General features: G+C 46.0%; 1 protein-coding gene across 1 annotated transcript; it reads right to left on the bottom strand.

The window, feature by feature from the left end:
• Window positions 1–8,894: 8,894 nt before the first annotated feature.
• Window positions 8,895–11,840, bottom strand: LOC119367038 (premnaspirodiene oxygenase-like). Its single transcript, XM_037632670.1, has 2 exons — window positions 10,948–11,840; window positions 8,895–9,636 (listed from the first exon to the last, which is right to left on the bottom strand). Exons 1-2 carry the CDS (start codon window positions 11,836–11,838, stop codon window positions 9,022–9,024), a joined length of 1,506 nt encoding a protein of 501 aa, XP_037488567.1. The 5' UTR covers window positions 11,839–11,840; the 3' UTR covers window positions 8,895–9,021.
• Window positions 11,841–17,235: the final 5,395 nt, after the last annotated feature.

Genomic DNA, 17,235 nt, shown 5'->3' on the forward strand with positions numbered 1-17,235 from the left:
AACACTCACTTGCCATTGTAAGGAAAGAGTATGGTATCTTTGTTTTGATTTTTGATCAACGATCGTAGCAAGTTGTCCTCGGCCTCTTTGACGTCCTTTTTAACCAGAAATTCATTTATAATATTTGTGTTAACGAACCCAATATCATAAATTTCTTGTTTTTTGCACTCGACGATCTTCAATCTGCATAATATATTGAGGATAATTAATTATAAATACATGAAATGAAAGAGCCGAGCTATATATAGAGACTTAATGACAGAAATAGTACTTACAGACAGTAGCAAAAGACCATTAGTTTATCGAGGGCCTTTTGATTGAAGAACGCGAAGAACTCATCAAATAGAATAGTCAACAGATCAGTTGCAACGAGGTCGTGCTCCTCTTTAATATTCAGATACAAAGCATTCGTCCCCCCAGACTCTCTGCAGGTTTTCATGTACCAATTATGGAATCTTCGCATCATTGTTGTCAGAGATTTTTCATCTTTGACGAGAGGCTTCCCGTACTCGTATCTGTGTTCATCCACCTCCAAGAAATCAGGAAGTTAATCGTCAGGCAGGTAATCTTCAAGATTGCCATAACCGGCCACCGTCCCCGGAGCATTAGCGACGATGTTGCCGCTAGACACATTGAGCGGGGGGCACGATTGGTTTGCTTGTTCGCCGAGCTGGTCAATTTTTTTCGCAGCTGCTCGTTCTCTTGACCTTAGATGTATGACAGTACTTCTCAACCGCTCCGCTTGGAGATATGTCTGTTCAGTAATGCGCTCATAGTTGGTTCTCGGCGGAGACTTTGCCGGTTTCCTCAGGGCATTGAGAGTGCACTTTGCTTTCATCGGATCTACCTTCTCCTCCGGAGGTGGATGTCTCTTTGCTTTCACCCCTTCAAAGAACTTCACGTGGGTCCGCATGATCGTATCGTTTTCCTCCTCGGTCCTCTCGTACGGTAACTTCTCTAGAGGCTTGAGAGGTGGACCGTATCTGTATTGCCTCCCGCCTCTGGTTGTGCTGCTAGACGCCGGAGCAGACGGAGCGGCTGCGGCGTCTGTCTTCTTTCGTGCTTACTTACGAGACGGAGTAGAAGGAGTACGACGTGCCAAAGCAGCCGGGGCGGCGGCGGGTCTCTTCTGCCCTTGCTGGTAGACATGTCCTTCACATTGATAACCTGTGCCACATCATTGGCTAGGACGAACGGTTCGTCAGTGTACCCAAGATTTTTCAGATCCACTGTTGTCATTCCGTACTGTGGGTCTACCTGTACCCCGCCTCCTGACAGATTGACCCATTTGCACTCAAACAAAGGGATCAACCGTGGTATTATAGGAGCATACCACATCACCTTCGCAGGAACCCTCTTCCTGGGGGGCTCGCCGTCAACATCACCAGGGTCATCTCGTCTGATCTTATACCGTAATGCACCGCATACCGGGCATGCGTTCAGATCCTTGTACGCACCACGGTAGAGGATGCAGTTTTTAGGGCATGCTTGTATCTTCTGCACCTCCAATCCTAGAGGGCATACGACCTTCTTTGCTGCGTATGTACTGTCGGGCAATTCGTTATCCTTTGGAAGCTTCTTCTTCAATATTTTCAGTAGCTTCTCAAATCCTTTGTCAGGCACAGCATTCTCTACCTTCCACTGCAGCAATTCCAGTACGGTATCGAGCTTTGTGTTGCCATCTTCGCAATTGGGGTACAACCCTTTTTTGTGGTCCTCTAACATGCGATCGAACTTCAGCTTCTCCTTTTGACTTTCGCATTGCGTCCTTGCATCAACAATGACCCGGCGGAGATCATCATCATTGGGCACATCGTCTGGTTCCTCTTGATCTTTAGCAGCTTCACCTGTTGCAGCATCATCGTGCACATCGTCTGGTTCCTCTTGATCTTCAGTAGCATCACCGTATTCAGGAGGCACATAGTTGTCATCGTACTTTTCTTCTTCGCCGCCTTCCATCATAACCCCTATTTCTCCGTGCCTCGTCCAAACATTATAGTGTGGCATGAAACCCTTGTAAAGCAGATGGGTGTGAAGGATTTTCCGGTCAGAGTAAGACTTCGTATTCCCACATATAGGGCATGGACAACACATAAAACCATTCTCCTTGTTTGCCTCAGCCACTTCGAGAAATTCATACACGCCCTTAATGTACTCGGAGGTGTGTCTTCGTACATCCATTGCCGGTTCATCTGCGTGCATTATATATAATTAAGTGTGTCAAAGATCATTACAGAACATCATGAATAGATAATTAAGTGACCAACTTAATAGAAGTTCATCATCACATTAAAACCAAAGTACATACATAGTTCTCATCTAACAACATAAAGCTCTGCGGAGCATCTAAATTAATTAAACCATACATTGAAACTATGTAAAACATTTCAATGCGAAAACAAATGCGATCATAATCGCAACCAATGTAACAACCGATCCAACGGCATAATGATACCAAGCCTCGATATGAATGACATATTTTCTAATCTTTCTAATCTTTAAGCGCATTGCATCCATCTTGATCTTGTGATCATCCACGACATCCGCAACATGCAACTCCAATATCTTCTTCTCCTCCTCAATTTTTCTAATTTTTTCCTTCAAGAAATTGTTTTCTTCTTCAACTAAATTTAACCTCTCGACAATAGGGTCGGTTGGAATTTCCGGTTCAACAACCTCCTAGATAAATAAAATATGTCACGTTGGTCGGCATAATTGTCATAAACAATAGATGAACCAATAGTTGTGAAAAGATAATATATACCACATCCGAATCATAGACAGGACGAGGGCCGACGGGGGCGGATACCAAAACCATCGCACTATATAAGATGCAATAATAAAAGTAAGAAAATTATACAAGTATCTATATAAACATACAAGTAAGAATTTTTTTTCCTTTCAGAAAGAAGATAAGAACAAGAGGCTCACCACGGTGGTGCCGGCGACGAGATCGGCCCGGGCGATCGACGGCGGTGAAGATGGGGACGGGACGTGACGGACCGCTAAACCTAGACAAATATTGAGGAAAATTGAGCTTGGAGGTCGAGCTTGGAGAGGAGAAAGCTTAAGTAGTGTGGCTCGTACATTCTATCGAACACCTCGTGTGCATAGGAGGTGAGCTAGAGCACCACAAAGCTCTCTCCTCGCCGGCCACGAAAAACAGAGCAGTGAGAGTGCTCTGCTCGCGGGCGAGGGGTATATATAGGCAATTAATTGGTCCCGGTTCGTGGCTTGAACCGGGACTAAAGGGAAGCCTTTGGTCCCAGTTCAGGCCACCAACCGGGATCAATGATGGTGGGCTAGGAGCAAGGCACATTGGTCCCGGTTCGTCCCACCAACCGGGACCAAAAGGTCCAGACGAACCGGGACCAATGGCCCACGTGGCCCGGCCGGCCCCGGGGCTCACGAACCGGGTCCAATGCCCCCATTGGTCCCGGTTCTGGATTGAACCGGGACTAATGGGTTGACCCGGCCTGGACCATTGTCCCCTTTTCTACTAGTGAACCAAGGACATATTTAGCACGACTTTTGTGGTACTAGCTGCATCCGAAACATAATTCGGCAACAATCAGGTCCATGTATCCAACAGTCTTCTACTGGACGAATGGTGCTACTAACTAACCAGTACGAGCACCAGCAATTCCTTCTAGTAGATCAGGTCAAAAGGATCGGCATGTGAAAACTCGGATGCTAGTCGCACGTCATAAACCCGACCTCTACCTTCAGGGAGTGTGCTCTTGAAGACTTGAAGTTGGCAAGCTCTGGTGGCCCATTTCGCACAAATAAATGGCTTCAGCGAGGCTTTCACATCAACCCCTGAAGATAGAAACGCATGGGACACCACAATCACCATCTTTTCCAGCATCTGAGCTCTCTCAGCGATGAACTTGAGGAACACAATTTCATTTGCTGACCCTCGTAACTCATGAAAAACCACCTTCTTCATGTGTTCTCGGATACATGCAATGGGACCACCCTCTAGCCAGAACTTGAGACTGACTTTGCCAGTGGGCTGCTCGTCAACCTTTGCAGAATGAAAAAGAAAGAACTTACAGTATGAAATTGGGTCATATATAGAGTAGTTATCCTCCTAACTAAGCTGCACACTACATATATAGCACTTAGTGGTAACGCACAATGCTGCTATTTGAAGTAAGTGGGGTTAGCTATTTTTACCTTGATATAGAGCGCCTCGAGGTTTGGAAAACATTTGAGGAAACCGGATACCGCCGGGCACCCAGGCCGCGGCGGCGAGCGAGAGCGGGGCGGCGGTGGAGACGGGCGGGTCGGGCAGGGATTCGTAGACGTGCTGCGTCATGGTGTAGATAGCGAGGCCGAGCACCCCGGGGTGGAAGCCGCGGCTGTGGTGGAAGGCCTCCGCCTGCTCCCTGCTGACATGAATGATCGGTCCTGGACCGGCAGCCGCCATCGTCGGGGATTTGGGGGAGCACCGGCGGTGAAGACTGAGGAACGGAGGCCGGCCATGTGGGTTTGGTAGGTAGGGTTCCGCATGCGTTGGTGGGTTGGGCCAAATGTTGGTCGCGCGCGGGCCAGTCTAGAAAGTCCATGGGCCATTCGGCCATATGCCTGGACCAAGGAGAAAATCAAGATACCGTCACCTAAAAAAAATATCAAGATAGCCGAGCCCCTAAAAAAATCAAGATACCCGAAATCACCAATGAAGGCTATACACTCCTCAGACAAAAAACTAATGAAGGGAATCCTCTACAAAGGTCCAACCCCAGCCCAAAATTTCTCAAGAAAATAACTAATGAAGGCTATCCTCTACAAAGGTCACTCTCCACTTTTCTCTCGCGCTGAAAATTGAGTCGCTGCACCTGCGCCACTTGTCGCAACCCAGATGTTTCCCTTTTTTCGTAGATTCATTTTCAAAACGGTTAATCACTTAAACCGCGTCCAAATCTTGAACAATTTTCACTATTGAATTTCTTGCATCAAATGTTTTGAAAATAAATCTCGTGTTAATAGATTTTGACAAACTTCATTTTTCACAGAAAAATAGATGTAAAATAATTGAAACAAAAACCAAGAGAAAAAACCACAAAACCCGTCAAACCAAAAAAAAGTAAAATGTAAATCGGAAGAAAAAACCGGAAACTGAGAAGCACAATTGTGTTTTCTAATTTTTTTTTGGGAAGCACAGACTGTCATTTTCCCTTCTCAGGAAGTACAGGTTGCGCTTCTCCCTTTTATCGGGGGCAAGCATAGTTGTGCCTTTTCCCTTTCTCGTGGAAGCATAGGATGTGCTTATTCACAGAAGAAAGGTTGTGCTTCTCGCAGAAATACATGTTGTGCTTTTTCCTATGTCAGGGAAGCACAAATATATTATATTGTGCTTCTCGCAAAAAAGCTGCTTCCAGAAAAAAAACTAAAAAAATCCAACCAAAACCTAGGGAAAACCTAGCAAATATGAAAGAGCCGAAAGAAATCGAAACCCCCAGATAAAACCCACAATGCATGCAGAAACATTAAAAAAACATTCTCTCATGGGATGCGCCAAGCATGCGACATGTGGCGTGCTAGGAGTGCTCCCGCGCCAGGTAACCGTTTGCTAGCCGCTCCCCAAGATACCTATCAAATAGAGTTTAGGCATGCGCTCTCGACGACACACGCGCTCCAGGCTAGGTAAACGTTGTTCAGGATGCAATCCAAACACACTACATTTCTGAGGGTAGATCATGAGGTAAACAAACTAGTGTCATTTCCCATCACGTCCGGTCGCTTTTTCAGTTTCCGGAGACGAGGAAAACTATGGATCAATGTTCGGAATCTAGTTTTTTCGCCTATTTTTTCTTTTGTGTTTTTGGCGGCAAAGTTTCGACGGTGAAGGTGATGTCGTATGGAATAAAAGTCACATGGTTTTAGGGTTAGATAGACTTGTAGCCATCCAATTTTGCATTGAAGTTCGTACGTGAAAGTAATCGCTTTTTCTTTCTCAATCCAAAACAATAAAAGATTTAGACTTGAAGCTTTGCATGACAACATCACACAAGTACTACTATGTCGACAAACTGTTTTGATTTTTTTTGGGAGGGGCAGGAATCTAACATCTAACATTCTTAAGAAGTTGATCCCCACTATCACCAATTCTCTCGACATGCATACTATCCACATCATCATCATGCCAAGTCAGCCTTCAGTTTGTAAAGAGCAACCGGTCCCTCTCCCTCTCCCTCAATTTTTATTTTATCCCATCAGGTTTAGCAACGCATCCTTTGGCTCCCCCGCAAAAACAAAAAAAAAAACCGCATCCTTTGGCTTGCGATATTTTTTCTACGGTTCCTTTCTTCACCACGGACCGCTATGTTTTGTGCGGATGGTCTAATGCTGGGCGATCGCTGATTCTTTATCCACTCTACACCCATCAAAGCGCCGATGCCACCGCTTCCTTCTCCACTTCAATGTCTACCCCACCACAGAAATCGTTCACCAATCCTCACGTGGTGTGGCAGGCTGGCAGATGCGCGGCATTATTTTTTCCCTCGGAATCCTCTGTGGAAACGCCTCTTGATTTCCCTCTCCTTTTTCGTCTTCTCTAATCTCAATCAACCTCAGTAATATCTTGATGGATTTTTAGGGTAACCGACGCACGAGGCCCCTCGTCTCCTCTCCCTTCATCCCCATAAATTCCCCGTCCCTCTTGCGATTCACCTGCGCACCTAAGTCGGGCTACCCCTTCATCAACCTATGCCACCACTCCCCTCAGCCGCGTCTTTCCACATCCAGGTGCTCCGCCACCACTACGGTGCCCATGCTTCCTCCCTCAAAAGTCGACGTCGCCGTCTAACAGTAGAAACACCAACAGGTCCGTCCAACTCGCCGGCGAAAGCTGCGCGTCCTCACCTACCCGCTCACCACACTACGGTCGTGGCCCTGCTCACCATCACGGTGCACCGCTAGCTGCTCCCGCTAGGACACCCTGCTACTGCCACTACCTGCTGCATGCCGCTGCCAGTAGGTTGCCAAACGGATTGCGACTACGCGGCCGACGAATCGTCTGCCAGCTTCATCGTCATCGAGAAGCAATGCATGCGATCGCCCTCCCACGGCCTCAACACAACCACCCACAACGACGTCCGAAAGCACATGAAGCTGGATCAGAGGATGGACAGGGTAGAGAACGAGTTCCTGCCATGTTCCACTTGATATGAATATAAACTATTGGGATAAGAGGAAGCCACGGATTTGCTTGATTTTCTTTCCCATCAAGCCTTCCCCATCCTGATATGAAGAAGCTTGGCTAGAGGCTCTGCCACTTGCATGAGTTTATATTCTATGATGTCGACTGCATGTATATGCCATTTGATTCCTCTCTGGATTCACTTTCTGCACTCGGACTAAATTCGTTGGACAGTACAAATCGGTATCCTAAACTCCTTTTGTGTTCTTCGAACTATGTTGTATGAACTTTTTGGTGGCATATTTTTGTAAAATAATAGTATCAGAACCATAATGTTGTAATCTTATTTTCTGAGCTCCTCATCTGCTAAATGTCATTTTAGTTTTCCATTTAGTTGCTTACAACTTAACTTCGTGATGGAACATGATAGTTTAACTTTTATCGAGCAATACCTCGCCTGGTATCATGCCTTTTTTCTTTGTTCAATCATTGCCTTTTTCTTATACCTACACCTTCAAAAGACATTTAGCTAAAATATCCCGCCGCAACGCGCGGGGTATTATCTAGTATCTATAATAGTGACGTTTATTGTAAATTATATCATTTCAGAAATTTATGTTGCACCAAAAATTCTGAATCATTTTCTGCACAGAGTAGCTCTTGTATGATGGTTACGTTCAAAGTTTCAAGTAGCTGTAATACATACTACTGAAGCTATAATACATCCGTTACAAAGTAGAGTTCCCTGTAATACATACCACTGAAGCTGCAACTCGAGATCTCTAAGCAGGCAGAGGTGTTGTGATGTACTAGTAATTTAGTACATCAGACATACTTTGGCATGCTTTGCAAACTTTTCAAAAATTAGATTTCAGACATGCAGTTACCATTTACATTTTGAGTGCTCAACATAGTACATGACCTGTTTCGGATGTGCCTTCATCAATATAAGATTGGTACTTTTGTAAAACAAGATGATTGTGATAGATTTCACAAGGATGGTGTGAAGAGGGTGTTGCTGCCCTTATAAGAGGATAGATCAATTGTGGCTATGAGGCCCGTCCAAATTAATAACTAGTATTGCATTTGCGAGATGAGTATATGGTCGAAAGGTTTATATAGTGTAGCTTTACATGGGAGAGATGTGATATTAGATGAATATTGAATAGAGTATATTTTAGGTACCGTGGTACTGTATGAAAAGAATGGGTGCACCAGTCAAATTCTAACGATGCTTCTTCAACATGGTACTTTGGAGTTTTGGCCCAGAAATAGTGATTCTGCCACACTATCATGCATGCACGTGAAGTACAGTGATGGGGCCTAAGTGCTAATGAGAGAGTGTACTAATACGAAGATGAATAATCTAGGAAAGAAGTGCAATATAATGTACTTGGCCCACATAGTGTGAGATGACAGCTCTCAATTGGAGACCAACTTGCCGGCACCTAACGGAACCGCGCAATTTTAGTTTTTGAGATGGGATCAAGTCAGTGGGATACAAAGTCATCCCCCGTGACCATCTTACTCTCGGGTGGCTTGTCCTTCCAGACTTTTAGCGGGCACTCAATGGTGTGAAAATATATTGACATCACTCAACTATAAATTTAAGTATTGCTCATGCAAACTCTGTTGCCTTTTGGTTGTAAAAGTCATGTCCTTTTATAATTTGATTCATCTTTGGACTTACAGTTGAAACTTTAAAATAAAAGAGGTCGTAGGCATCAACTAATGGAGGTGTAACTTTCAATTCAGAGAAGAAACAGGAAATCAAATAATCAAATTTGATATCTTCCCTGTTTGCATGCATACGATCTGGTAGACACAAATGAGAAAGGCAGCAGTGAGTAACACAAATGAGTGCTCTTATAGTATGGTCATATTGGCATGCAAATAATCGGAACAACCAGAAGGGCGTCTTTCCGCTTCGAGATGACTCTCAGGACCTCCGTCATATCAAGGTCCGTCGGCGCCATCCCATGCGGCAACTCCCAGTCAAAGTGGTATAGAAGGCTAGCAAGGGCAAGTTCCATATTTGCCAGCCCAAAGGTCATCCCAGGGCACATCCTCCGTCCTGCTCCAAATGGTGTGTACTCAAATTCTGCCCCCTTGAAGTCAATGTTGTTGACCTCAAATCTCTCCGGCATGAACTCCTCTGGCCTGTCCCAACGCATCGAATCTCTGCTGATGGCCCAGACATTCACAAGCACCGTAGCCCCCACTGGCAGGTCACATCCTAGTATTTGGCACGGTGCGCGGCACTCCCTTGGTAGCAGTAGTGGCACCGGTGGGTGCAGCCGAAGAGTCTCTTTGATGACTAGGTGCAAGTAATTTAAACTTCTCAAGCTCTCCTCTGTTACTGTTGCTTGTCCCTTGAGCACTCGCCGGACTTCTTCCTGCACCTTTTGCATCACCCTCCGGTTCTTCATGAGCTCGGCCATGGACCATTCCAGCATCGTTGCTGATGTCTCACTACCTGCAATGAATATATCCTGCAATGGATTTCAGCTATTAGGGCATTTCTAACCGATCCCTTATCCGACCGTAAGGAAGTATATTTGCGTTTTTCTCCTCTAGGTCGCAGCTAGCTGATCTCTTATACCGGTTAGTGGAGTAAAAAATTTACTCCATCCCTATTCCCTGGAGTATATTTACTCCGGCTCGCGGCGGCCGAGTAAAATTCTCTCCCTCTCTCTTCCTCTCCTTTGTCTCCTCTTCTCCCCCTCGCCTCGCCGTCGACGTGTCCCCCGCCCCGATCCGCCGCCCCCGCTCCTCCCAATGCCCGAACGTGGTAGCCGGAGGTCCCCTCTGCCGATCCACAACATGGATCCGTCCCGCCACACCCGCGGGTTGTCGTCCGCCGCCGCTTCCTCAAGACACGGCCGCCACAGCCCTCACTCGATTCGAGTACTTCTTGGAGCTCCCTCCGCCACGACCGCCGATGAGGACCTGCCTCGGCGTCCGGCAGCGGTCATGGAGGATGTGGGTGGCGGAGATCACCAACCGGGAGACCCACCAACGGCGGTGGATCGGGTCGTTCCACACGGCCGAGCTCGCGGCCATGGAGTACGACCGGTGGCAGGTGAGGTACCACGGCTCCGACGCCCGTCTGAACTTCCGGTTCGGGATGGCACCGGTACACCTCGTCCCGCTGGAGCCGGGGGCGGTGAGCGCTCGGATGGTGCAAGAGGTCCGAGAAGTGAGGGAGCGCCTTGAGGCGGAGGCCGCTGCCGAGGGCTACATGGATGACCACCACTGGCAGCACCCGGAGCTCGTGGAGGCTGAGCGGGCGATATTCGCCGTCAATGGCAGCAAAGTCATCGTCATATCTGGCAACGAGGAGGGCGGCAAGGGGCGCGACAAGAAGGGCGGCGAGGAGGAGATCGATGTTGAGGAGTGGCGGAGTGTCTTCCCTGGCCACGACGGCAGCGGCACCGGCTCGGACCCCGCTCTCACCGGGGGTGGCCTCACGAGGAAGGACTGGCTCAACCTTCACTTCGACCGAATTTGAGTGTTAGTTTAAGTTTTAAGTGTAGTTTAGTTCAAGTTTATATTTACGCTTTAATGTTCAGTTGCAAAGACTATCTATGTTGAACTAATATTTAAATGTCCGCTAACTTTAGGGGATCGGCTAGAACTGACCAAAATTTAGTGAAGTATAAATACTCTACTAAGGTTTACTACGTTGGATACTCCGCTATTTTTTAGGGATCAGTTAGAAATGCCTTCAATGCCTAACAATACTGTAACTAGCTGTTTAGTGTCATGACTCAAGACTCATGATGCATGTGGTCGTAACTTACCGCCATCACCGCTTTGATGTTGTCTGTGGTGAGCGGGAACTCCAAGTGGTCATCTTGGTTCTGGATTCTCAAGAGCACGTCAACCAAATCCTCCTCCTTGTCACATGCGGCTCTGGGCACTCGATGCTCCTGGATCATGGTTTCCATGAAAGCCATCATTGCTTGACTCTGCCGCTTCATCCGTCGCGGCTTCCGGCTAACGAGCATCGCTAACCGGGATGATGGGTAGAGGTCCGGCAAGCCCGGCCTCGAGAATAGCTCGATACCTTCCTCCATTAACTGGAGGAACGTCTCCCGGTCCTTGAACCGGCTTCCTATGATGGCGCGCACCGTGGAGTCATTGACATACGTTGACAATAGTGTGCCGAGGTTCATGGCCGATAGCAATGGCGTCGATGCCACCGCCTGGAGGAGGTGCTGGACCTCCTGCTCGCGGATGCCCCTGAAGGACTGGACGCGGCGTGCGCTGAGCAGCTCGACGGTGCAAATCTTCCGGAGCTGCCTCCAAGCGCTGCCATAGGGGGCGAAGATGAGGCCCTCCGAGCCGTCAACAAGGATAAGCTTCATGGTCCTGTTGATGGGGCGTGTCGCGAAGACGATGTCGTGCGTCCTCATGACCTCATGGGCCGCCTCGGCCGACGATGCCACCACGAGGGGCAGGCCGCCGAGCCGGAGCAGCATCAGCGGGCCATGGCGCTGGGCAAGATCACGCAGCCTGTGGTGCGGGAGTTTGCCCATCATGTGGTGCAAGTGGCCGATTATTGGAAGTGCCCATGGCCCCGGCGGCAGCCTCAGGCCGGCTTGCCGGCGAGTTGAAAGGGTGAAGTAGGCCAACGGGATGATGACTAGAATTGCAAGGAAGAGCAGGTAGGAGGGATGGCTTGCGTCCATTGTTTTGGGGTGCAGTTCAAATTGGATGGTAGAATGAAAGAAGCGACTCGATCTCAGCCTTTCTATATAGTGTTCAGAGCTATCCTTCCTTCCTTGGTACTCGTCATACTAGTGACAACGATGGATAGTTAATTTTGTGGCATTCATGCTAAAAATACAAAGGTGAACATGGTTCCATGAGCACCCACATGAATAGCAAATTTGAAAAAAAAACATAAAGAACTGAAAAATTCTAAAATTTCAGCATATGAAACTTAGTCGGCCATTCTACTCACGTGTGAAGTTTCATGATGTATTGACACCCATTGGTATCCTTAGTGATTTTTGACCAGATTACCACGGATGTAATTTCTTCGTGAAACTTCATACGCGAGTATACCGGTTGACTGTGTATATATTATAAAAAGAGATTCAGATTTTTTGTTGTTTTTAATATTATTTTTGAATTTACTATTCATAAGGAATGCACGCGGAACCATGTTCATCAAATCCGCGTCCTATTCATGCACTCTAATAAAAGTCTAAGTAGATGATGTAGTATATGAAATTCGCAACGACCAAACTTACTAGTTTGCAAGAGCCTGCCATCCGCAAATTAGCTTTACTAGGCCGTTATTATGTCATTTAGTTTACAAAAACTGCCGCCATTATTGAGCAGTACTAATTACTTTAGTCCATTATTTAATTCTATTTGTTTACTTGGTTCTGCTCAGTGAAAATAGGAATTTGGCGAACCGATTCTTTTGGAATCATTAATTGACGAGTTCTGCATGTAATTTATTTTGCCTGTAATTGTCAAACCTAATGGTTGCCTTAAGTATACAGTAAGTATTGCTGTCTTTGACATTTTCCAATAACCTAACGTGCGGTGTCTGATTCTTTTCTGATTGTTGAGTGCATAAGTGACAAAGGGCCGCTTCTTTTGGCAGCTTAAAAAATAAATGCCTCCTTCCCAGCTTTTCCTACAAGCCGTTTTTTTATTTACTGAAGCTTCTAAACTAATTATAGAATAACTAATTTAGAAGTCTCAATAAATTTGAAGAACGGCTTATATTTTAAGCTGGGAAGAGACAATTTATTTTTTAAGCCGCCCAAAGAACCGACACAAAGAAGAGAGACTGCTAAGAAGCAACTGGTCAACTCTTAAATCTGACCCTTTATCCTTACGTGACAGACAGCCTTGCACTCAAAGTCTCGGCAAATGATCATAAATAACACACGCTATCTATACATCACATACACACATACACACATTCATATTCATCTCATAATTGCATTGCATTATTTTACACTGATAGTAACATAATTCATAAAAAAATAAATAGGGAATATATTAATATTGGGAAGATACTAATTACATCCAGTCTCTGGACCTACTAGAAGTCACAAAGACATCTAGGATGCACACAACCAAAGGTGAAAAAAAAGGAGCACTACATGGAAATCTCTTTTAGAAAATGTTACCAACGAGCTAAAATTGACATCTCTATTTCCACAAAATAGAAAATATATTGAGATTATTGTCAATAGCTTATTGAGCACCCACGACGAGTAATTTGGAATGGAGGGAGTAGCTTTTTAGGTCTTCTCTGTAATGAACATACTAGCCTTGTTGCCCGCGTCCACTGGTTGAGAAAATAATTGGCCCTTCCGGCTTTCCGCAGAATTCTATAGGGATCTATGAGATCGAGTATGGAATTCTGTTTACTCACTTTAAATCAGCAAGGGAATTGGCAAGTATGAGAGAGGACTCTCTCTGTCTCTCCGAGTTTCAACTACTAAGTGAAGTTAAGTAGCACTTCAGCTATTCTAAATGTGAATAGATTCCGATCAAGCAAGCAGGAGAAGGTGGTCCTTTCATCTCTCTGTCTGCTCCATGCTCTATAAAGGATCATGAGCAGGTTTAATGCTAGAAAAAACAAGATCTGCCTAATCATTTCGGTAGATGAAGTAGTGGGAGGTCATGAAGGAAGTAAGGGGGCATGTTAAGTTGATAATTTCGAACATTGTAGCATCCTTTTGATGGTTGGGCTTTGAGTTGAGAACTTTTAAGAACTCTTAATATGAAAATACACATTGTAAAATGACGCATCGAGTGGGACCATTCTGTTTCATTGTGAATGAAAGACGTTTTCGACCAACAACATCTACTCATATCCAGCTTCGTGTCATTTTTGAACACTGCGATCAGCAAGCAGCAAGTGGGGGAGAGTCAAGTCAAGTACAACACAGGACAGACGGGGTGGGGCGCGCCAAAGCAACCCGGGACCCCTCTGGGGTCACTACAAAAGCGCTGGCGCCTTCTTTTGAAGGTGAAAAACTACGCTAGCTAAGAAAAAGAAAAGGGTTGCGCTAATGGCAAGGAGCAAGAAAAGGGCAGCTAGCTCGAAATCCGATAAATCGAATACCTCCTGGCTTCAGTTATGAGAGAGAACTGCAAGGCAAGATAAAGACTGAGTTGGATTCAGCCGCGTGGGGAATGAAGCAACATTCATGGAATGAGTTGAGGCAAAACCTCCAGCTCTTTTTGAGAGCCAGGGGCTTTAAAAGCGCTTTAAAAAGGGTTGTCTGCATTACTGGATTCACTATATCAAATTGTAGTAAAAACAAGGGTTGATGAACTCCTTCCGCCATAGGCATGGAGTCTTCAGAGTAGAACCCAGCCGAGTCTCCCCTTCACCGGTAGGGTGGTCAAGCTGGAGGTCCTCAAATCCCTCCGTTATTTCATCCACCGTCACCCTAGCATATCCTTCTGGAATCGGACGACAGTGAAAAGTTGCGCCGGGTTCAGAAGGTCGAACAGAGCCGACAGTCGCCTTGACTTTTAAGTTCTGCCATTGCGTCATAAGGTGGCAATTTTGAGACTCCCTGATAGCATCCATGGGGTAGCTAGCAGGAGCCGTCAAGACATGCTCCGGCTGAAGCAGCTCGGTGGAAGCCACGCTGCTTCTCCGCTGAGATGGCGGGGTAGCTTCGGGGGAAGCTTCGGCAGTTCGTTTGCTGCGATTTGCTTCTTGTTCCTCTATCGCTTGTACCCTTGCGTGCAGCGCCTGCAGTTCGGTCTGCTGCACTTTCTTCCTCCTCGCCTGGCATTTGTAACTGCCTGCGTCCAAAAAACCAGCCTTCCGCCTGGCGTGCCTCGTGTCAGTCCAGGGTGCTCAGGATCCCCGAGGGCCATTGTGAGCTCGTCGTTCTCTCTGTCTGGAACGAACGTCCCTTGCTGCGCTGCATCGATATAGTGCTAAAGCCTCTTGGCTGGTATTTTCATTTGCTCGTCTGTCCAAAGGCACTTCCCTGATACAGGGTCCAAGGTTCCGCCAGCCCCGAAGAACCAAGTCTGGCAACGGTCTGGCCAGTTCATTCTCTCTGGTTTGATCCCTTTATCAAGCAGATCATTCTCAGCCTTGGCCCACTTAGGCCGGGCTTTGAGGTAGCCACCTGACCCCGTGCGATGGTGAAGCTTCTTCTTTGCAGCATTTTGCTTGTTTGTGGCCGACATCTTCTTACTCTTTTCCGATGTCTTGTGGGCCACAAATGCGGGCCAGTGATCTCTGATCTTCTCATATTTGCCAATGAATTCTGGTGTCTCTTCTTTGTCGACAAACCTTTTCAGCTTATTCTTCCACCTCCTGAATAGGTCTGCCATCTTCTTAAGAGCAAAAGACTTGATTAATTGCTCTTTAACTGGCTTCTCCGGATCCTCCTCTGGCGGTAGGGTGAAATTTGACTTCCGCTCAGTCCAAATATCATCTTTCTGCATATCATTGACATAAGACACCTCAGGGTCTTCGTTCTTAGGCTTATACCATTGGTGGATGCTGATCAGGATCTTGTCCCTAACAAGAACCCCGCATTGAGCAGAAAATGCATCTTTTGTCCAGATGGGTTCAATCGGTTGGCCATCGCGCACGATTGCTGTGATCTCAAACCTTTCATCCGAGCGCAACTTTTTCTTTGGGCCTCATCTCTTTACCGAAGTTGTGCTCGATCCAGAGGGCTAGAAAAAAGAAGAAAGACGAGAGTTAATTAATATGTGTACATACCAAAACAATGAATGCATCAATTAGCTAGTCAACAGAGGCTTAACTAATATATATACCTGGCCGGACTCGGTTCAGTAACCGGAGCCGTCATCACGGTCTCCTTCTTGCACCGTCATTGGGTCACCGGAGCCGTCCTCACGGTCTCCTTCTTGCACCGGCATTGGGTCAAAGGAGCCATCATAATCATAGCCTGCTTCTTCACCATGTCCTTCCAGACCATCGGTGTCGTTGAGAAACGAGAAGACGGCATCACTTCCTTGTGCGATTATGTCCCCCAACGCCGCTTCTGTTGCTTCGTCTCGGGGGGTGTCCATAGTTTCTACAAATATTTACAACATGGCAATTATTATTCAAACATGACAGATGGATATATTAGTGGCAAACGTAGAACTAGCTAGCTAATCACAGTAAGGAATCATATTAATTAGTGGCCTCGACGCTGCTTCTCTAGGGTTTGGGGTGGCCTCGACAACGCTTCAAGGGTTTGGGGTGGCCTCAGGAGAGTTTGTCGGGTAGGGGCGCGGCGGGAGGGGGTAGGAGACCGACATCATTTTTTTCTAGGGTTTGGGTGTCCTCGAGAGTTTTGGTCGAGCGAGAGGGTCGGGGGGTGCTCCCGTGGTATAAGTTATCACAGTCGAGAGGGGGTATATATATCGACCGCACCTCATGTCGAAGTTATCCGGGAGGGGGTAATATCGACAACGACGACATACGTACATGGGAAAATAATATTATCGGGGAGGGGGTTATATCGACCCACCTCGTGTTGAAGTTATCAGGAGGGGTATATCGACGATGACAGACCCGATAAAACATAAGAAAACGAAGAAGAAATAAAAAGAGGAGAAGAAGAAACGAATAGAGGAGAAGATCGAAGAAAAAAAGAGAAGAAAAAAAAGAGAAGAAGAAGAATCCTCTATTCCTTTCTTCTTCTCCTCTTATTTTTCTTCTTTTTCCTCTTCTTATTTATTTCTCCTCTTCTCCTCCTTTCTTCCTGTTCTTATTTTCCTTTTTCCTCTCATTCTTTTAGTATTGCTTGTTTTTTTAAATGTTCAAATAGAAAATTTCGAAAAAAGTAAAGGTTTTGCCTAATGCATTGTTCATATGAATATACAAACATTTGCATATTCTACAATAATTAATATCACCAAAAAAATCTATGAACAGAAAAAAATCCTAACTTTTCTTAAAATCTATCTTTTGCATATATAGATGAACATATATATAGACAGAGAACATATATACATTTTTATAAAAATTCAAAAAACAAAAGATCTAAAAAAAGGACATAAACAGATATACACACATACATAGACTCATACATATACATATAATCAGGAAAAAAATCATATAT

Source organism: Triticum dicoccoides, chromosome 2B, assembly GCF_002162155.2.
Source record: "Triticum dicoccoides isolate Atlit2015 ecotype Zavitan chromosome 2B, WEW_v2.0, whole genome shotgun sequence".
NCBI classification, from domain to species: domain Eukaryota; kingdom Viridiplantae; phylum Streptophyta; class Magnoliopsida; order Poales; family Poaceae; genus Triticum; species Triticum dicoccoides.